This window comes from Bubalus kerabau, chromosome 12, assembly GCF_029407905.1.
Source record: "Bubalus kerabau isolate K-KA32 ecotype Philippines breed swamp buffalo chromosome 12, PCC_UOA_SB_1v2, whole genome shotgun sequence".
NCBI lineage: Eukaryota > Metazoa > Chordata > Mammalia > Artiodactyla > Bovidae > Bubalus > Bubalus kerabau.
In genome coordinates this window covers 35180026-35202873 of record NC_073635.1, presented here as the reverse complement: position 1 = coordinate 35202873, position 22848 = coordinate 35180026, and the positions used below count along the sequence as shown (strand labels likewise).

Here is a 22848-nt window from a genome sequence, read left to right as displayed (position 1 = left end):
TACAACCTAGTGTGTATGAAATACCCAGAGAATCTCATAGATCTTGAGAAGATATTTCAGCGTCTGGTAGGACTAAGCACACAGGCGCATGCACACACACACACAACACACACATATGCATACACACACACATACACACACACCCTCTCAGAGTTTTTCTCTCTCACCACTTCTCTGTCTGTTCTTGCTTATTTTTCCATGTGAACGTTAGGTCTTTGATATCTGACCATGCTGAACGCATTCATGGAAATGTGTACTTCAGAGCATTCTCATCTTAGCCTTTTTGGTAATATGGGTCTAAACCTGTGCTGAATTGAAACGTTTCGTCTTCAAGGATAGAAATGATGCAGAGGGGAGGAAGTCTGCTTCTGGGAGCATCGCGTTATGAGAACATTAACAACTAGTCATTGGTCCTGTTGAGGTCACTTGTGGTTTGAGAATGACCCTGGAAATGGACTCACCTTCACCAGGGTCCCTGAAATGGGCCCAGCGGTGCAGGGTACTCACACCCTCCTCCTTCCCCTCCACTGCCTTCCATCAGTCCAGGCAGGAAAGATGCAGGCAGTTAGCAGTGGCCAGAAGGTGCCTCCATCAGCAGACCAGGCTCATGTAGGTACCAGTGTGTTTCCCCCAACACCTAAACCCAACAGAACTTGACCAATACATTCCAGGAATATCTCTGCTTCTAACACTCAAAGTCATATTTTAACATGTATAACAGGTCAGATCTTACTGAGAGGGACATAAGAAAAGGGAGCTTTATTTTCCATAACAAATAGTGGTAGATGAGAAAACCTGCCAATTAAAGGTAGTAATCCACCTGATTTAAAGGTTGATCAGTACCACTTAGTCATAAAAAAGAATGAAATAATGTCATTTGCAGCAACATGGATACAACTAGAGATTATCATACTAAGTCAAGTAAGCCAAACAGAGAAAGACAAATAATATAGGATATCACTTATATGTGGAATCTAAAATATGATGCAAATGAAACTGTCTGTGAAACAGACTTAAGGACATAAAGAATAGACTGGTGGGTGCCAAGGAGGTTGGGGGAGGGAAGGATTGGGAATTTGGGATTAGCAGATGCAGATTATTATATATAGGATGGATAAGCAACAAGGTCCTACTGTGTAGCATAGGGAACTGTACTCAGTATTCTGTGATAAACTATAATGGAACAGAATATAAAAGATTATATATATATATATATGTATAACCGAGTCACTTTTCTATGCAGCCAAAATTAATTAACACAGCATTGTAAATCAACTATACTTCAATTAAGAAATTATTTTAAAAGTCGATCAGTCACTTCAGATGCGCATTTATTACCAGGCACTTTTCGCCTCTTAAATGCTACCCTTTCTTTCTCCTACCACCTGCACCCTACTCTGACCCTGCAGTGGGATGGGTCCTCTTCTCCTTCTCGTGGATCTTTAAACATTCCAAGCAAGTCGGCCTTTTGCCTTTTGGTTGAGCCAGATTGGAGCAGCTGAAAAGCCTGTCCAGTGATCCTGTTGGGCCATCTGGTGGAAATGCCATCAGTCGTTTCCAGGCAGAAGCAAATAAGAGAAGTTCCCTGCTCCTGTGTTCCTGGTTCTGTATCTGTGTTTGACTAAATCACAAGGAGATGCTGTTGAATCTTACAGAAACAAGGCCTGCTGAGGCCAGTCTCAACCCTGTCTGTAAACTCCATTAGTTAATCATTTTTCCAGGAGAAATTGCTGCATGTGCCCTGTAATCTTCCTAAATGAAAAATAAAAAGCAGACAACAAAGTCCAAGCTTTTGTGAACATGTAGCAAATGAATGTGTTGCCCTTAATTTTCTCTTTTTCCCAAAGAAGTTTGGGTTTGGGCTAAAAAAAAAAGTTTTCCAGAGATATTCACCAGTAGCACTTTCTTCTGGTGTGGCATGCCAGACCACTGACCACGCTGTCCGGAGCTGCCGCACAGGGCTGGGATGGTCTAACGTTTGCATCAGTTTCCAGAGGATATTAATTTCATAGATTCTCATTGATGGGAAGTTAATTTCTTTACTCCACTTTATTTCTGGATTTATCAATGAAAGTCAACCCTGAATATTCACTGAAAGGACTGATGCTGGAGCTGAAGCTCCAACACTTTGGCCACCTGATGGGAAGAGCTGACTCACTGGAAAAGACCCTGATGCTGGGAAGGATTGAAGGCAGGAGGAGAAGGGGACGACAGAGGATGAGATGGTTGGATGGTATCACTGACTCAATGGACATGAGTTAGAGCAAACCTGGGAGATAGTGAAGGATAGAGGACCCTGGCATGCTACAGTCCATGGGGTTGCAAAGAGCTGGACATGACTTAGTGACTGAACAGCAGCTGTTCAGTCCAACCCCATGGACTGCAGCATGCCAGGCTTCCATGTATGGCAAAAACCACAATATTATAAAGGAATTAGCATCTAATTAAAATAAATTAATTTTAAAAAAATTTTTAAAGAATGAATGAATATACTATATATCTTACTGATATATATTCTCTATATGTCTCTATCTCTATTGGAAGATACTATGTCTTACTGATTATATTCTCTATAATCTTACTGATTATATTCTCTAAGATTTATGTTCTCTAAGAATATAATAAGTAAAATATATAATATATTCTCCATTGGTTGGGAGATTCCTGAGGTGGCTGTTTTTTATGCCATTTTTTCTTGGTTTCCTTCCCTCATTTCAGACTAGAATCCCCGACACGGAGTCTCAGCATGGACGCCCCCAAAGGCATTCACATTCAAGCCCCTGCGGGGAACATCGAGGCCCTTACCCAGATGGACATCGTTCTTCAGAGCAGTGATGGGACGGTGAGTCCAGCGGACGGTGCGTGGTGGGTGCTCCCATTGTACAAGCCTCATGTCTACTAAGTAATGATGACATTCACGTCCAATAAGGCATCAGCAAATTACAGTTTGTAAAGAGACGTCATGAAAGGCATCACAGAAAATGTGAAAGAAGGAAAAAAATTAACACTGAAAGAAAAGCCAAGAAAGGTTAAAAGCAGTCTCTGTTGGATCCAGACTGCTTTCTTTGGCATTTGTACTATCAAGTCTCCTGTTGTTTTCAGCTTTGAAAAAGTCCTGGACATTCAGAGCTTGCAAAGACTGTCCATTCTGCCACTTCCTAGTGACCCTCACAATAGAACCGTCCCTGGGGGTCACCTGTAAGGGATAATTCTTTATTTTTTTTACCATCCAGGGTGCTCGCTCACATCAAGTCCTGGTTCAGTGAAAGTCAAATATGAAAAATAAGAGTTGCAATAAAGAAAACTCTGGAACCTCCAGTCCAGAAATAAAACATCCCTGATAAGAGTCCCTCTCAGAATGGGCAGCAAGGCACAGACAGGCTCCCTATTATTTATTGATCCTTCTAGTGTAAAATCAATTCTCCAATTACCTGTTTGAATCAGGGACATTAACAGGCCTCTCTGGACCTCTCTCCTCATTTGTCAAGTATAGGAAATAGTATCTACTTCACTATGTCACAGGGCTAAGAGACATCAATGCAGAAAGATAATTTTGAACTGATACTAATTTAACATTAAGAGAGGGTGTGGTTGAGGCTGCAGAGGGAGACCACAGGAGGCAGGTTCAGTCCCTGGCTTGGCAAGATCCCCTGGAGAAGGGAATGTCAACCCAAGTATTCCTGCCTGGGAAATCCCATGGACAGAGGAGCCTGGGCCTGCTATAGCCCATGCGTCACAAAGAGTCTCACACAACTTAGTAACTAACAGAAGCAGCAGCAAAGCATTAGACAATAACCTATATAGGTTCTGCTCCAAAAAACATAAGACCATTTGACTTCCTGCTCTGACGGTGACTCAGACCCCAGGGCAAAGCCTGCCTGCCATGCACTTGTATTGTCACCCTGCACTTCCCGCAGAGACGTCAGCATCCCAGGATGCCAGTGTATTCAGAGCTTGGCCTGACGGGACCAGAGCCACAAAAAACAAAGGTGGGATTCGACCTTGTTGGCGAGGAAGAACATGGGAGCTTCCCAAACATAGTTTAGTTCATTCTGATGAGTGAGCACCCTGCCAGGGCTCAGGCTTGGTTGCTCTGTACTATGACTCTAATTTCTTTTAGCTGTCACAGATTTCCAAAACTCAATCAACAGCCATTTGTGTGCATCTTGGTTCAACTAAACCTCTCTAGGAACAAATCCCATGGACGGAGGAGCCTGGTGGGCTGCAGTCCATGGGGTCGCTAGAGTCGGACACAACTGAGCGACTTCACTTTCACTTTTCACTTTCATGCATTGGAGAAGGAAATGGAAACCCACTGCAGTGTTCCTGCCTGGAGAATCCCAGGGACGGGGAAGCCTGGTGGGCTGCCGTCTATGGGGTTGCACAGAGTCGGACACGACTGAAGCGACTTAGCAGCAGCAGCAGGAACAAAAGTCCAGTGGCTCCCCTCTTATTTTAGTTGTCTGTCACCTGCTTCCTGTATCTAATAGAAGGCAACAGAGTTGCAAATAAAATTTTAAAAGCTGGAGAAATGGTTGCTAGCCATTATGATGAATTTAATTGCCTCTCCTAGGAAAATAATATCATGAGCAATTCCAGCATTCACATGGTAAAATGAATAAGATGAATTAACTTCTGCAGCTTATATTTTATCCTAATAGAAGGAGAAGTTGAAGGTCAAAGTGGAACACAAAGTCAATGTGAATCAAAAAATGGTATTTATTTTGGCCAGATAACTCTAAAAGGTCTTCAAGGAGTGTCACATCATACACTTTCCTAGCTGGCCTAGTGCAATGAGTAAAAGAAAAAAAAAAGACTTCCCTCCAGTTCCTAAGGAATATTTATCCCCACTGCCCAGATGGAAACTAGAAATAGGCTTTGAAAGAATCAGGTCATCATAATATGACTTCAGCCGAGGCAGGTGCCTACTTCATTTTCTATGCAGAGAAAGAACTTGGAACATTTGGTACATTTGAGTTTCGTGTTTGTCGTGTTCCCTCCCCCTTGACCACGTCTTGTCTCGCTCTCTCCCAAGCAGGTTGTGCTCGACGCGGAAACTGTGTGTTTGCCGGAGCTGGCTCTCGGGAGCCAGGGGCCCGCGGGCAGCTCCCAGGGGCTCTACGAGGTCTGTGCGTGTCCGGATGGGAAGCTCTACCTGTCTGTGGCTGGCATGGGTACCACATGCCACGAGCACAGTCACCTCTGCCTCTAAACCATCGGCATCGCCCAGGGAGCACCTTCTGTGTCTCGGTATGCTCAGCAGTGCAGACCTCAGCCTTCCCAGCAGGAGCCACTCAACAACAGTGAGCTGAGTTTGCATGTGGGAGTTTGAAAGGAGCTCAAACGTACGACTGAAAATGTTCCCATGAAACTCTGTGATCCCAGAGTGGACCTTAGACACAGAAGTCCAAGGATCAGAAGAAGTGTTGATCCCACCAGATGGGCTCGTTGCCATCATAACCAATGTGACTTTCCCTGTCCTATGTGTGTCAGTCTGTGATGGGATGTCGGGCTGCTGTGTGGAATGGATGCATGGATGCGTGATGCTCAGCTGGGGACCTCTGACCTCCCATGAGAGTAGTCTTAGTCCTGCCCAGGTGCCCCAGAGTTCTCTGACATTTTCCACTGTGTCACTCAATCCTGCAGGAGCTGTATTCATTTCAACACAAAGTGTGTCTGGTTTCAGAAGAAAATCTTCAAGTTTTAAAGGGATGTTCAGATTGATTAGTCTTTCAGAATGTGGTCAGGGAGTAAATTGTACACAACTGATCATGTTTCTTTATATAGTCCATAAGCAATAAAAATCAACCTACATTTTTCATAGACTTCACCATGTGTGTTACTTTCTTTAATCCTCAGAACTCTTTTTGAGTTCAGTACTGTTTTTCCCCCAGTTGCTGGTGATTAAAAAAAAAAAAAAAAGGTTCAGATGAGTCAAGTCACAGGTCACTCAGTATCTACTAAAATTAAACTCAACTGGACCCTAACATTTCAACATCAGTTTCCACTTTGGAAAACTTTGATCTGTGTCTCACTGCCCCTGCATCACCTGTTTACCTGATACCTGCACAGACGGGCTGATGCCTATATGAAAGGTGGAGAAACTAAAGTCAAGGGGAGTTTTGTCATCCACCAAGATGGCCCCATGAGCTGGTGGGGGCTCGCCGCTGCCCAGCCCGCATGCTCACCTCACAGGAGAGCTGAGGGACCGGGGGTGGAGTGGCGCGTCACCAAGTCACTGCTCACAGTTGCCATCCTTGGCTGTGTGATCTGTATATGAATATGGTGGACGCACACACTGAACCCATGAATGCTCTGGTTTTGTGGTTTTACTTACACGGTAGAATGCCTTCATCACACCGAAGGCCAGGTGTTGGTTTTGATGTCTGTTTTACTGATCGTTCCCATTAGAATCCCCACATGGCACAAGACGTGGTGGGACCAACAGCACTGCAACCTTCCCATTAAAGGATTTATGACTAGAAATACAACATCCGTTTCATTTCCCACAATCTCAGAACTGAGAGAAAAGTGGTCTTTATTTCTAATGCTGTCTTAACAAGGTGTTAATGCAACCCACTCCTAACAGTTTCTTAATATTTAAATCACTGGTATTATAAACATTTGAAATTATTAATACAAAATAAAATACAAATTAAAATTTTAAAAATACGGTGTGTCCTGATCAGTTAAGAGCAAACTCAACTCTGAATATAACACTCCTAGTTTCAGGGTATTGGGAGGGTGGGGACTTAGATTATTTAAATAAGTATTTGCCTTTTCCATTTAGTTAAGTCCTGATTTTTAGAATTAATGTCTGCTTTCTGGCTGTGACGCTCCTGTTGTCATAGTAGTGTTGTCATTTTTGTGTCATATTTACTCTCTTATACCATGTTTGTGCAGGGAAAAAAGTCTTCCAACCCAATTGATGTAGATGGGTTCTCATAAAATGTGTGTACATGTCCAAAAAAATGATGTCGATGATAAAGCAAAGTCAAAAAAAAAAAAAGAATCAAAGGACGGGGAATAAACATTTTAAACAAAAGGTGTAAATCCAAACTTTTGTTTCTAGCTGCATTCTCCAGAGTGATGAGGAATTTCTCCTTGGTTACAACACAGACTTTCAGATGGGCTGTATTCTAGACTGTACTGCATAAACCTACCTTCTTAAGTACATTATACAGTGTAGTTTAGATATCCACTGAAGGGGCAAGGCCGTGCTAGGAGCACCCACAACGAGGCACATACACAGAGAGCACTACACACCAAGTGGTTGCGACCACTGACTATTGGCTGATACTTTAGGGACCTTGAAAAACAGTCTTTATTTCTTTTCCAATTTCCGAACTGACTGAGAACAGACACAAGTCAAAAAAATGAAGATCAAAATGTCAGCTTTAATAGTAAAGTTAGATTTGCAGCAAACTAGACTTGCTAAGACCTTTCAGTGGAGCAAATGTGAACGTCTCAACCCCCTCACAGGCTCCACAGCTCCTACAGGGCTCAGGTTCCCTCCTCGGGCACCCCCCGGTCAGTCTCTGCTCATGGGGGACAGGGTGGGAGCCCTTCTGAAGAGCAGAGCCATCCCCAGCATGAAGCCCGCGAGGCCCAGTTGCTTGTACCGTTTGTCCCCACCATTCCCTGATCTAACACGTCACGGCTCACTGGGCTTCAGTCTTCTCTGTAACTGCCACTGCATGCTGGCTGTGGTTTGAAAACCAAGTGAACTTTGGGTTGGGCATAAACAAGCAGGTGGAATAAGAGGGTAAGAAGGGCACGGAGTAGAAAGTGAATTTTGAGCTGCTGAATAGTCAGTAGCTTCAGTTTTTGTCCTGGGCTTTGTATCCAGGGCCTTAACAAACACAAGAGAAAGAAGCAGAGATTTTAAGCACGTGGTTCCTCTTTTTAAATAAAATGTAACTCACGTTGGCTCTGGTATCCATGTCCCCCCAGGCTCTCCCATGCCTTGACAGCACAGGCCTGGGACTAGCTTCCTAACCAATGGAGGACTGATGACACTTTAGACCAAATGTGGCAAAACAAGATCAGTGGAGAAGCTCTAGAAGTCAGGGGTTTAGGAAACTCCACCCGCAGTTAGGAAGCTCCAGCTCCTGCTCATGGGTGGGCATCCTGCGGGCATGGACTCTGGCCCCGATGGCTGGTCAACTCCTGGAAGGAGACCTCTTCCCACGTGGTGTCTGCATGTCTCCCACTGGCTCCAGGCTCTGGTGGAACCCTGAGCAATACATGACTAGCTAAGTCTCATCTACTTGCCATTCTCTACTCTCTTATCCTTGAGGTCGACAAAACGCTGAAGGACATAGATGTCAACTGGCACTGATGGAAGGACACCCACTGGTCCCCAAAGCTAACCTGTCAACTACTCTTTATTTGACTAAACGCTACGTGAATGTCTTCCCAGCATCATTCTTGGGCCTTCACCTGTTCCCCGCTGGCGGCTGCGGACCACTTGGGCCTCCTGCCCACAGGGCAGCACAGAGCCCGTCTCCATGGGCAGAAGGCCTGTTCCAACCCTCTCCCCAGGAGCAGCTGCTCACACACCAGTTGGCAGTCTCCAGTTTCCTTTTAATAAGAAAAACAAAATAGGGTAAAAGGCATAAAATAATAATAATAATTAAAAAAATTCTTCGGGTCCAAAATTCCTTACCCTGAACTTCAAAATCTAAAAGTTTCAAATAATGAAAACTTCCCAAATCCATCTGCTGTAAACTCTGGGCAGCAAAACCTGATCTAAGTTTAGATGAGGCTGTTTCTCAAGTCTGTGTATTTTAGGGTGGGTGGGTGTTCATGGTTTCACTGTGTTTAATTAAAGGGAGTGGCCCAACCCCCACCCCCAATGGAAAAGCCTCATTAAACCCAGTTTATACGCAGTGGTATTAACTTTCTAAAATCCAAATTCTGAAATACATTTGTATGCAAGGGCTTCATGGAAAGGACTGCAGACCTATAATTTTTCTGTTAAAGGAAGTCCAGAAAAAACACAAAACTCCAACTACAACAACTATCACAAAGGCAAAAATGTTCTGTGTACATTTTAATATCCAAAAGCAATAAAATACATTCCAAGTGTTGAATCTGAGTTTTAAAGTAGCAATAACTTAAAAGTCCCAGATAGCTGGAGACCCAGAATTTGGGGGTCCCCGGGACAGAGAACCCCAAGCTTGGTGTGTAGGGTTTGAAAACTTGTGCCTCAGGTATAAGAAGAACATCACCCACCTGTTAGGGCTCAGGTGTGAACTAGCCCCAGCACACAGCCCTTCCCTGAAGCAAGGTCAGCATCCATCCAGCCTCTACTACAGAATAATTCTATTTCATATATTTCCAAATACATATGTGTATCACATATGTTGAAGTTCCAATACTTTGGCCACGTGATGCAAAGAGTCAACTCATTGGAAAAGACCCTGATGCTGGAAAATATTGAAGGCAAAAGGAGAAGGGGGCGACAGAAGATGAGATGGTTGGACAGCATCATGACTCAATGGACATGAATTTGAGCCAGTTCCAGGAGATAGGGGAGGCCAGGGAAACCTGGCATGCTGCAGTCCATGGGGGGGTTGCAAGGAGTCAGATACAATTTAGCAACTGAACAACAACAAAAATTATAAATGTCAACTAATCACATTCCCTAAAAAGGTGAAATAAAATCAACTCTTAACAAAATCAACAAGCACCTAATAAACTGAGTATATATCAAGTACTTCATACTCAATCATAAAAAGAAACCCCTTAAAATTCCAGTATAAAATATATACGAAAGTTCTAACCTAGTATTTCCAATAAACACACATATGCACAGCATGTCAAACCTTAATACAGGAAGATATTAAGTTTGATTTTCAAGGAACTATTTCTCAAGAAATACCAGTTACAATGACTTCATATGTACATTTGCTTTATTAAAATTATGGCACTTCATATAATAGCAGAAATCATCACATGGCTCACATCCAGAAGCAATACAATAGTGGAGGTGCAAACATTCCTTATTACCAGTACAAGTAAAAAAGTGGTAATATGTCCCATAAGCCCTTATTTGCATAAAATATTATACTGCACATCATTTACAGCCAGCAGACTTAAATAAACTAATTATCATCTTTTATATTCTGCAAGGGATATAACGTTCATAGGACATTCAAACATGGTAAAAATTAAACATCAGTTCTGAATTATTCATGGGGAAGACACAAGCTGATAATTCCTCTTTTATAACCTACTGGATATTTTCACATGATTTTACAATTTTTTAATGTCTTCAGAGTGAAATCCAAAGGAAAAAAACTCCACTAAGTGCCATGTTGAAGGACAAAAAATATTGAGTGCAGCACCTTTAGACAACGAAAGATCACATCCTGTCCACCCACACCATATAAATTAGGGCGTTTGTGGGAAACGCATACAAACATCAAGCAAATGCCCTCACAGGTGACGGGCATGGCTTTGGCAAGCAGTTCTCAGAAGCAATATTCACATCCAGCGAGAACAGGGGCCACCACCAGGTCTCCCGTGTGCCACCTTTGTGATCTGGGATGCCTGCAGGCCCAGGGAGGGGGACCTCCAGGAAAAGGATGTGAAGGGCACTCAGGGCACCCTAGTGGGGGCTGTCTGCAGAGTCAATCAAGTAGTATTCAGGATAAAATACTGTACCACATTACACATGTGCTGAGTATCTAGTATGTAAAACTGCAACAGGCTCATAATCAGATCCAGCTGATAATGCACCCAAGAGGATCTGCTTAAAGAAACAATAAAGCTCCACAGACCTAATCCCCCTAATTTGTTTCAACCAATGATATGTCCAGTGTTTCATTAGCTCCTTCAAAAATACTGCATACATTAAAAACATAAAACTAACTCCCCCCGCCCCCCACCACCAACCAGAGACACAGAGACTCTAACAGACCGCTTAGCTTTGGTGTGTAAAGTGCAGTTCACAGAGGTGCTGGCCAGCCAGCCAGCCGCATCCAGCGATTTCAAGTTCACCACCAGCCTCAAAACACTACTCTCTCAGGTAAAGGTTCCCTGTGGACATCCACATTAGTAAGAAGGTCGAGATTCTACCTGATCAACCCCTAATGTGCTTCACCATCCCTGAGTGCTGGCGATGGGGCTTAAGGAAGGACAGTGAGTCATATTTGTGCTACGACATGTCCAGGACATAGCTTCCTGCTTCTCCCCTGGTGTTGCCTCACACTTTCTGTTGTATGAAGTTTTCAAGTTTAATGATGATACAGGCAGTACATTCCATCACCCTCATGGCAACCTCAGACGTGAACCTGTCATTGGGGATTTGCGGGAAGGGCAGCAGGTCAGGGTACCTGGTCTTCAAGCTGTCCACACCGTAGGCCTCCAGGGTGTGGACGTCGTTGGTCAGGCCCTCCAGCTGCTGGCTGTACTCCTCGATCTTCTGCGCCAGGGCCGTTGGCTTCACATCCTTGTCAGACTTGCCCCGCACGGCATAGTCGGCCGCGATGAGAGCCAGCTTGGCAGACAGGAAGCATTTGAAGCACACCCACTCGTTGGCATTCTTGTGCAGGTCATTCCTGGCAGCCGAGAAGTTGGCCCTGGCCTGGCGCAGCCACCTGCGTGCCTCCACCGGGTTGCCAACCGTCTTGAAAGTAGGGGGCACAAAGAACCTCTGGGAGTACGTCTGCCCAGCTGGTGGTGGGCCTTTCTCTTTATTTTGCTGCTGCCTCTCGGATTTGTGGCTCGTGGCCTCCTGGTTCCACGATGTGTAAAATCTCTGGAAGGAGAACTTCTCTGACTGGAACCGGGTAGCCGAGGTGGGAAACGTCCGCCTCGAGGCTCTGTCTGAATTTTGATCAAGAAAAGCCTGTTTCTCTAACCTGTTAATCTCATTCTGCAGATGCTTGAAAACCTCATTAGCCATGTCGTGGTCCTCTGGGTTTTTGTCAGGGTGCCATTTCAGGTACAACCGCCTGATAATCTTCTTCCTCTCCGACTCAGGAAGCTTCCAGGCTTGCTCCACCACAGACGTCACCTCCTTTAGAATTTCTGGGAGAGAAGTAGCCTTGAGCTTTTTGGGGGAATGATGCTTGGAAGATGGGGTCTTGAGGCCCTCTCTCCCAGGGAAGAGGGGTGGGATGCTTCGAAGACCAGGGGCCAGGAACTCCGTGGGACTGGTAGGGGTGGAGGGGGCACTGTCTCTGCTCTGGGAGCTCTCCTCTGGCCGTGAGAACTTGTACAGATCCAGAGAGCTAACGATTTTGTATTCACTGTAGCCAATGTCAATCTGATAAATCTTTCCTAGGAAGCTCGAGTTGTCAGCGTCTTCTCTTTCGACCTCTTGTACGATGATGGCGTACGTGTACGTCGGCTGGTACGACCCATAGATGTCCCCGCCTTCGGCATCTACAAGGTACCCGACATACTCTCCTGGGTAAAAGACATTCATGGGGTCCATGAGCAGGGTGTAATGAATCTCAGCAGGTATTGGCGTGCCAGGCATTGGCAGTTCAAGTTTTGATGGTTCTGAAGAGTCGTACTTCACGCCTAGGCTGTCAAGCTTCTCGCTGATCCTGTAAATGTCGTTGCATCCCAGCATAGCAATTAGGTAGGACGTGTCGGAGATCAGGTTGTCGGTCGCCGACTTCAGTGTCATGGCCAAGGCCAGCAAGAAGTTGATGTCCTTACTGTCTGAGTGTTGTATGTACAGCAGGATGACGGCATTCCCAAACCGCTTCAGGAAAGCGAAGGTCTCGCTCCTGCTCTGGGGGATGGGGTTGAAGCCCTTCACCCGTAGTGTGGTCTGAAGCTTCTCGAAGCAGGACACCTTCAGCCCTTCCCGGAGGGCCTTGCAGAGGCGGATGGCCTTCTCCTCATTGGCCAGGAAGGCATTGTCATTCTCATGCTTCATGATCCTGACGAGGCCCGCGATGAACTGCTCAGAGGACAGCAGGAGCTGCAGCCGGCCTTGGAGTGAGCACAGTGCCCCGAACTGGCACACCCTGGGGGTCTCCTCATCCAGCTGCTCCTCTAGGATGCTGCTCAGCAGGCGTGGACGCAGCTTCTGGGGGAAGAGCATGATGAGCTTGGTGTGGAAGCCGTGGTCCTTCCCCAAGTAACACTGGCTGAGGTCCACCAGCATCTGCACCCCGATGCTGCCCTGGATCCGGCTCTTATAGTGTGGGGCATCATCAAACACCAGGATGCTCGACCTGACCAGCCGGCCATCCTGGCTTGGCAGGTAGAGTGTGAGGTCCCGGATGTTCTCCAGGTCGCCCCGTACCTTGACGGAGTCGTTCTGCAGACTCCTGAACAGGCCAGAAACAACCCTCTTGACAGTGCGCATCTCGTTCGGGTCCAGCTGCTTCCCTTCGGAGTTCTTGAAGATGCGGCTCAGCACCTCCACGTACTGCTTGGTGGAGATGACGTCCTCAGTACCCAAATGTTTGAACAGCTGGTGGAAGGTGCCCAGCTCTAAGGGCAGCTTGTACAGATACGGCTTGAAATCGGACTCGTACTCCAGGTTGATCACCACCTCCTCTGGCTTCAGGAGCTTCCAGCCATCTTCCACCATCACAAAAGCAACACCCCGCAGCTGGAAACGGAACTCCCTCTTCTCGGCGCTGAGGAACTCATATATGCTCCTTAGGACCTTGGCTCTAGTCCTGACCATATCTTCATCCAGCGTCGTGATGTTGCACACATTCCTGCAGTTGTTGATGACCTTGTCCACGGGGGGGTCAAGGTTCACGTTCAGCAGGCTCAGAACCTGCTCCAGCTGCTCCTGGGGGCCGAGGTCACTCCCTGCTTGCTCCCTGATGCTCAGGGGCGTGGCCTTCTCTGGGAGGATGGGGCAGGACGTCCACAGCAACTGCAGCACATCGCACTGCTTGAACTTCGGGTTCACCTGGGCACCACTGAACCTGATGAGGGGGAGCGTCCCGTTCACCTCCTGATATTGAGGGTGAAATCGGATGAACTCTGCGGGAGCCCGCTCTGGACACAAGAAGGGGATCAGAGACAGTTCTTTCAGGAAGTCCCCCACAAACAGATCCATTCGTTCCTGGAATATGTGATGGAGAAGGATGTCGACCGTGTTCTGCAGCATTTCCTTAGACCAGTTTTCCGTATTAGCTCGCACACTGATCTCCTTAGCAAACTGCAACAACTGCTGCTGAGAGAGGATGTGTTTCAGTCCAATGTTTCTTAAGAATTCTACCCAAGAGGTCATAAATGCAACTTGATTTTTGGGTTTTATAAGTTGTTCCAGTTTTTTAAAGAAGTCCTTTGGGATGAACAATTTTTCAGGAAGCATAACTTCAAAAACTCTTACAGTTCTGTCATAGAAATGCTTTGCTTGCTTTAGTCGGTTGTTAGCATCGTGGATTATCAATAAACCTTCCAGCTTTTCAAAAAGTTGTTCCTTGATCTCAGACAGCTCCTCAACATTCGACAGTCTATTCTTGAGATAAATCAAATGCTCTAGTTTTGCATCGTAAGAGAGATTTTCAATTTTTGGTAAGAGGTGTTTCAAATATACCTCAAGATCATCCACGGGTACACAACCCAGAAGCTCATACAGTTCTTTCAAGTGTATTTTTTCTTCAAGAAATGCAGAGGACGATGATTGCGTCCATTTTTCCACTTCGGCGGAGGGAATGCTTTTTGTAAGCACGTAGCATGTTCCAAACTTTGCAATGCTCATGTAGCGACCACTGATGGATTTGTAGCATGGAAGTGACTTTAAAATTTTTATGTCATCTTGAGACATCAAGTGATTCAAATTGCAGTTGAAATACATCAAAAGTGCTTCAAAGTCATTTTCCACTAATTTTTCAGTTCTAAATGTTGAGGTTTGGACCATGTAATGCACAGCCTTCAAAATGCTTGTGGGGCTCTCTATGTTGGCCGTGTGAGAGGATAACAGAGGGACAAATGCACTGTCTTTGGAGCAGATTTTGTTCAAAGCCAGCTGAATGCAGCCAGCTTTCATGAGGGCATGAAAAACCTTATCAGTCTGGGCGTTTGGGAATACAGCAATGTGCATGAGGCTCAGCGGGAGCAGGACGTCCCCCTCAGGGACCACGAGCTGGTTGGCCGACACAGTGAACTTTGTTCCTGGGAGCAGGGCCCAGTCTCTCAGGGTGTCCACGACGGTGTCGAAGGCTGGCTTTGTCTCCTCTTGGTCCTCCTTCACGTTCATGGACTCGCTGATGAAATGCCAGGCATTCTTCAGCCAAGACTCACTGGCAAAGCTGTCTTTCCACTTGGTGCAGCTCTTTGTCTTGTACTCGCGGGGCAGCACAGAGGGCAGCAGGTCAGCAAAGCTGGAAATGTCAAACACTTTTGCGACTTTGCAATTCAGTAAAATATTGCTGTACTTCAAGTACAGCGTGTTCATGAACAGGTCTTTGCGGGATGGGATCAGTTCGTGGTATGTTGTTAGAAACTTGGGACGTTTTGCATCAAAAGTTTGCAAAACACTGTCCAGGGTAATGAGAAGGGGCAGGCCCTCCACTTCAAACTCACTTTCTTCTGCGTCCTTAAAACAATAATCGACTAAAAGTTTTAAACTGTGGAAAAGCTTCAGGTTGGTCTGCTGGAGACGACAGGGCAGCTTCCCAATATGGCAGTTGGTGTCGGGGGAGGAAAAGGTCATTAAGAAAGCCCGGACATCAGCAGGGGTGACGTAGCTCACAGGGATGTTGGCATCCACAAGGCAGTGGTACAGGTTAGCAGTCTCATCACAGTTATAAACCAGGTTGAAGCCAATCTCCAAGAGCAGGTGTTTCAGCCTGTAGACGTTCTCTGCGACCGTTTTGCGTGTGGTGATGTTATAATCTGCGTTTTTAAGGTGCTGTAGCTCATCCTGCAGTAGATTGTCAAAGAACGGCCTGGTTTTATTTGAGATGGACATGTTGACCCAGGTGATGATGACAGCGGAGTGCAGGTCGGAGCCGTCGATGCTGGGAGCACGCACCACTGGAAGGAGGCGCTTCATGTCATCGTGGATGCAGCTGTACAGCGCCTTCACCAAACAGTACAGGTCTGGCTGGAGGTCCAGCCTGTTGACGGGGAAGAACGACAGGAACTTCTTCAGCGTGTCCTTGACAACGTGGATGGGCGTGCTCTGCAGGACCGACAGCGTAGGGTCGGAGCCAGGGAAGTAGCGCTTCTTCAGCTGGGCCAGCAGCTCCACGTACGCAGGCGCAATGAGTGCCGTCATCAGGCTGCTGTTCCAGTCGCTGCGCACGCCAACCCCATTGTCATCTCGCCACAGGTTCCTGCGGGCCGAGTCCAGTGCAAAGTGGCCATTCACGTGGAATGGGAGCCCCGTCTCTAAAGAGAGCGGCAGGAAGCAGAAGACCCTGTGGGGCTTCTTGTAGTTGTGGGTGATGCAGGCAGCCACACCCCCGCGAGGGAAGAGTGTGATATCCTGGTTCTTGTGTGCTGACACAACGCTCTTGGACACCTTGTCCATGCTGGAGAAGCCAGACCTGTTACAGATGAGCCAGGTGGTGAGGCTCCCCTCAGAGTCCTCGGTGTCCATGGTGTAGGTGACCTGCTGCACTGGGATGTCTGGGAGCTGCCTCTTCTTTGTGACGCTGTCAATGACAGACGCATGAAACTGCTTCCTCTTCAGCCGGTCCCCGTCAGTGATGTTGCCCTTCACGGAATACAGCACGTTCAGGGCACCCGTGGCTTTGTCTATTTCACAAATAGAGATTTTTTCCATGTGGTTAAGAAACATTAACAGCTCTGCCCCATCTGACCGCAGCTTGTCCAGGAGGTTCTGGACCATCCTATCTGATGATGGAACTGATGAGATCTCCGAAACCTTTGCCATCTCTGCGTTACGGAGAGGGAATCGGAACATCGTGCAGTTGTCCAGCTTGAAGTGGGTTCCCAGGTAAAGATCCAGGACGTCAGAGAACTGAGTTCTGAAATCCGCATCCAGGTCTCTGAACATGCGTCCAGGACTGACAGATGTGGCCCCCGGTGCATACCTGGCGTGAGGGTCGAAAATGCACAGGATGTCATTGCCGGAGATGAAGGAGGGGCAGTCTGTGATGTGATACACGGAGTTGAACCCCACCCCATACTGCCCAGTCTTACAAGGGTTCCCTTCCTTGGTGCCTCTGCCCAGGTTCTGGATCCCTCTGACATCATCCTCCGTGAAAGGCTGGTTGTTGTACACACACAGCGCTGGCCCCTGCAAGGGTGCCCACTTATCATCAAATATCCTGTCCACTGGGTGCTGCCTGGGGTCAAACACGAAGCAGATCTCCGTGGCCTTTGCGTCATCAGCGTTCTGAAGCAGCTCTTTCAGCATTTCCTTTTCTGAAGGATAGGCATTGAGGATGCTCTTAATTCTGCTGGTCAGTTTTTCTTTCTGCCCAAACTCCGAGCCCAGTGTCGTGAAGCACACGTTGGATGCATACCGTTCCAGGGCTTTGTGCCGCTTTGGCACTGCACCCAGTTTCACGGCTACTTCCCTGGGTATGTCTGCGTGACAGTACTTGACAGTGCTGTCCTTCACTTTTATCCAGGGACAGTCATTATAGCACAGAGACTTCGCAGGGAGAAGCTTAAGGTTAGTATCTGGCAATAATATGTGGCCATAATTTTTCTCACAAAATTCTTGTTTCTTTTCTCTAATGAGACTCCATATCCCCTCACTGATTATTCGCCGGCAGAGCTGAAAATTCTCTTCTGTTACTTGTTTGGTTTCTTTTTCTTGAGCTATGGATTCCAAAACGAGGGCAAAATCTTCCACAGTGAAAGACTGCCTCACACCCACACTTTCAAAAAGTTCACGGAAATTATTTTTATATTTATTAGGCAACTGATAAAGGTATGGGGCTGCTTCAAAATTTAAATGAAAAGCCACCTTTTCTGAGTTGACATATGCATTCTCAACTAGAATGAAGCTAAAGGTTTTTAGCTTTTCAGTGACTGCCGTCTTGGTGCTGTCGCTCTGCATCATCGCCTCATGGAGGTATTTGTAGCAAGCGTTGGTGATGTTCTCCTGATATAATGTGATCCCATCGTCAACTGACTTTGCAACTTCTCTGAGCTGGTTCACAACCAGCTCAACTGTGGGTTTCCGGAGCAAACCCAGAAACTCCTTCACCGCCAAGGGCACAGACCCACAGCCTCTGAAGGAATGAGAATTTTCATTTAGAATTGGTTGCAAAAGACAGACTATATCCTGGTGCTCAGCTATATAGAGGTCAGTTGCTGCAAACATGGTTTCAGGCTTAAAGCTGTTGCCTTTCCAATCCAAAGAGAAACCTGCCGGCTTAGTCAGAAATGGGAGGAAGGGGATTGTTTGATACATTGTAGCAAAATCCTTTGCTCTTGGATCCCTTATTTTCAGTTTTTCATCAATAAGACTTAACAGGATGCTGCTTCGTAGACAAGCAGCGACGTGATCACTTTTATTAATTTCAGCTACTGACTCTGCACGCTCCAGCATGTCGTCCCACAAAATATCATCCTTCGCCATTCCTAGCTGGACTAGTTTGATCAGAATAATAGGGTTTAGATAGTCCTGAGTGGAACCGTAAGGAAATCGTCCATCTTTAGTATCAAATAACTTAGCCACGCGTCCTTCAGGGTGGATTAATCTTGATGGTAAAACCAAAGGATGCCCCTCCAAAGAGCAGGGGATACATGGGGTAATGCGGAGGATCCCCGAGAACTCATCAACTTTCTCATTTAGGACAAAATTCATTAAAGGATCTCTGAGTTCTGCTTCAATTTCCTGAATATTTGGGAAAAACACTTCTGAAAAAAACTGTCTCTCTGAAAATGTATTTTCCAACAGTATCTGTTTGCAGCCAGCTTCTTCAAATCCTAGCTTTACCGAAGAAGGAAGTTCAACAGCACAAAGGTTTTTCGACCCTGTCTTCTTGAGGTATTTCAAAAATATCTTGAAGGCGGCTGGACCAACATCTCTTCTTTTAAGTATGGAGTCATCCAGAAATCTCACGTTCTTCATGGAGACCCACATGGACCCGTCGGAGAAGACCCTCGTCAAGTCCTTCCCTTTCCCATGGGCGATGTCTTCATAAAACCCTTGGCAGATGACAGAAAAGTCATCATGCACTAGGTCGGGGTCAGGCCATACAGTGTGGTAAGTGTAGTCCATCAGCTCCCCGCTGGCAGCTAGCTCACGCAGCACGCTGAGAGCCTCCAAGTATGCTTTCACGACCACGTGCCTCATGAAGGTGGTGTTCCAGCGCCCCTTTGTGTCTGTCTTCCAGATCTCTTTCCTGTTTGAAGTAACAGCAAAGCACCCGTTGATGTGAACTGGCAATCCTGTCTTTATCCGCAGGGGTAAATAGCAGAACACTTCTCCAGCCTGTGGCCGCACGGCCCACTTCTGGTCCTGGACTTCAGCAAGGAGAACCGCCACAGCCCCACATGGGACCAGGCCCAACCTTCTCCCGCTCTCACTTAGGGAGAACTTGAGTGCCTCCCCTGTGTCCATGCAGGTACAGATCAGCCATGTGGTACAATCCACGGTTTTCTGGGGCAACTCATCTGACGGCTTTTTGGATTGGCCTGCCCTAGCCATTTCAAAGAGAGCAGCCGGGTCATCTTCTGGACCTCTGAAAAGTGGTGACTGTAAGTCCGCAATCCTTCGGAACACGTGGTGAAATTCCTCCACTGTGATCTGCAGGATGCAAGATGACTTGGGGGCCTCGGCAGGGAGCTTTTTGTTACTGGTGCCGCAAGTTTTCATGAGCTTAGCAGCTTCTTTTAGAACGCTGATGACAGGTGCAGTCAGCGCTTTGGTGGAGCATGGTTTTTTTTTTATGATTACTGTGTCCTGTGCTAAGCTGGGATTGGTCTCCTCAATCTTCAGGTACTTCAAGTACATGGAGGTTACATTCTGAGTGAAAATGATGAGCCTGTGTCCACAGAGACTAAACTCATCCACCAGAGAGTAGATGTCAGCTGTGTTGTAGCAGGTGCTGCTGACCTCGCTCACTTTGGCTTCCTGCTGGGTTCTGAAGGACAGTCGGAACAGAGTCCCGCTATAACTGTAGGGTGCCTCCACCGTCAGGGGCAACTGACAGTCAAACACGTTCATGAATGGTTTGAACTGATTAGGAAACTTCCTGAGTCTCTTCTGCTGTTTGCTCCAGTTAATTTTGATCCCAGGGTTAGACCTGTCCTTAATGTGCTTGCTAATGTGGTTGATGTTCGGGTCAAACATTATCATGAACTCTCGGCTCATAATGACAGGGATGTCAGTGATGTGGTACACAGAGTTGAACCCAAGACCGAACTTCCCAACCTTGTCAACTTCGGCCCTCTTCAGAGATTCCCCAAGCCTGGTTATGTTCACGAAGTCTGAATCCGAGAACTGGGAGTTGTTGAATGACCACAGAGCCGGCCCATGGCACGCTGCCATCCCCGGGTCCAGGAGATTCTCTCGGATGTCCATGTTTCTTCTCATGTCAATCATGAAGCTGCATTCTGTTGCATTTGCATCATCAGCATTTTGAAGAAGCTCTTTAAAGATATCTGACACTGAAGGGTACTCTTCCAGAATGTTTTTGATCCTTACCGTCAGCGGTTCTCGTTGTCCTGACTGCTCAAAGCCCATGTTCTCAGGGTTGATTAGTCTTGTACTGAGGCATGGGACTTTCAGCCACTCGGCGGTTTTCATGGGTATGTCCTCATGCACCAAAATGATAGGCTCCACAGAATCTTCCAGTAAGTCATTCAGGTCATCAACTTTGATGTCACAGTAGCAGCATTCATGAATTGGCTTCATGATGAGCTTGGAAGGGTTCTTGCTATGATGTATAGGAACCGGTGTGTTGGGGCTTGCTGGAATCTGATTGCTGTAAAGCCACCTGATAATGTTCAACATAAGATGAAGATTCTGTTTGCTTTCCTGGTCACTGAGGTCTTGGTCACTTTTGAGATACACCTTCTGAATGACCATGGAAATATGATCTGCTGTCAACTCCTCTATTGAGCCACAGGCCTTAAACAGCTGGTGGAACTTTGCCATGGTTTTAGGCACACTATGCAAATAAGGCTGAAGGTCAAGATCATGGAATGGTTTTATCACAGCTTGGGCAAGAGGACAGAACTTTTTGCCAGTCCAAACCCACGGAAATTTTAAGGCTCTGAAAGCATCTTTCCCTTCATTTAAATGATCATGCATGAATCCATAAATTTCAAGCAAAATATGTTGGAATTGGTAGTAGTCTTCATCACTAAAGGTCTTTGATGTATACCAATCCACAACGATCTTAAAGTGCTTTAAGACAGCGTTGATACCAGGTTTTGTGAGGATGCCTAAAGCTTTCTCCAAGTTTACATGGACGCTCTCCACGAGGGGAAGTGACGAGCCAACCAGGATGGCATGGGCTGCATCGCACATGTCAGGGGGTGCACAGAGCTCACAGAGGTCACCCTTCCAGACTAAGGAGCCTGGGTAGTTTGGGGGCCTTTCCTTGCAAGCTGGAACCCATTTTATCTTCTTTAAGGTCGCCTTCCCTTCACATGAGTGCAGCAGGGCAGGGTTCTTATTTAAAACCAGTAAGAGTGTCCTGGCTTTCTTCAGGAGAGTGTCCTGATTTGGACAAGAACTGGCCTGTAAGGCCTCAATTTTTTTAGCCACTTGCACAACATCTTTCTCTTTGAGACTGGCTTCATTTTTCAAGCCAATCTGTCTTAAAGAGTGAAGGATGTCTGGGGAGGTAAAGACCGAAGGCGGGAAACAAGCTTCCTCTTCGTCATAGAAGAGGTCTTTCAACACCTCTACGTCAGGGTCGAAGAGTTCACTGGCCATCACCAGCCGCCCTGGCGGGAGCTGAATAAATTTTAGTGGTGTTAACCAATCAAGCACATTTGGGTTCTCACTTTTGAGAGAGGACAGGTTCTCAAGGACCCATAGCACAAGGTGTGTCACCTCTTCTTGAGAGTAAAATGTACTTTCTATGTCTTTTAAGATGAGCTTCAAGCAGCTGGTGGTCCTGACCTTCTCCACCTTCAGCAAGTTCACCAGGCGGATGGTGGCCTCATCGCTGCTGTCCACCACTGAGATGGAGAGCCGCAGGCCAGCCGGGAGAGTGGCCGCAGGGTGCAGGACCCTGCAGCCCTTCAGCCTGGTGTAGGAGGACAGCCCCTGGCTGGATGAATGGTTGATGCGCTTGAATATTGTCAGCTCCTGAATTATTCTCTTCTCCTTCTCACTGCTCTCAGTCAGGTTGGCTAAGAACTTACGCAGGGCGTCTTTGTGCGTCGGAAGCAGCGATGCAACCTGGTTACACAGCTTCTGCAGAGGCATCTTCTCCATGATGTGCAGCACAGCACTCGGTGAGGGCAGGTGGATATATTTTTTAATAAGTGGGTGCTGTATGGAGGCATCTAATTTTTTAAGGACAATCCCTCCAAGCTTCTGTACCACATCTGCTAAAAATTCTGGAAGCTGTGCTTCCGACTCATCATCTAAAATGACTAATGAAGGAGCCCTGAGTCTGATGAGCTCCACACATGTCTGCCCTTCTTCTAGTGGGGTCCTGGGGATGAGCGGCATCTCATCAAATAAAGTCAGATCCTCTGAAAAATGTACGTAGAGATGCTTCCACACCATCCTAAGCCATGACACAGATGGATGCTTTCTGTCTTCATCGCATGGGTACCACTGGACAATCAACTCTCTGCCAGGCCAGAATGTGTTCATTACTTCTTTGATAAGACGTGCAAAGCGATCTGGATTAAGGAGCTGAAGCTGAGTGCAGGGTCTTCCTGCAAGTCACATAAAGAGATGCTATGAGTACATACAAGTCTGCTGTCACTCATTTAACTTGCATATTCTTGCATAGT

General features: G+C 46.6%; 2 protein-coding genes across 5 annotated transcripts in view; one reads left to right on the top strand and one right to left on the bottom strand.

Moving 5' to 3' along the window:
- SGCG (sarcoglycan gamma) overlaps positions 1–7047 on the top strand; it is a 31515-nt gene extending 24468 nt beyond the window's left edge. For both annotated transcript variants that reach the window (XM_055542548.1, XM_055542547.1), the window contains 2 exons: positions 2719–2842; positions 5039–7047. In XM_055542548.1, coding sequence (XP_055398523.1) covers positions 2719–2842; positions 5039–5212 — 298 coding nt within the window. In that variant the 3' untranslated portion in view covers positions 5213–7047. The remainder of the gene's footprint in view (positions 1–2718; positions 2843–5038) is intronic.
- A 2854-nt stretch (positions 7048–9901) lies between these two features.
- Positions 9902–22848, bottom strand: part of SACS (sacsin molecular chaperone) — an 81972-nt gene continuing 69025 nt past the window's right edge. For all 3 annotated transcript variants that reach the window (XM_055542544.1, XM_055542546.1, XM_055542545.1), the window contains one exon: positions 9902–22770. In XM_055542544.1, coding sequence (XP_055398519.1) covers positions 11213–22770 — 11558 coding nt within the window. In that variant the 3' untranslated portion in view covers positions 9902–11212. The remainder of the gene's footprint in view (positions 22771–22848) is intronic.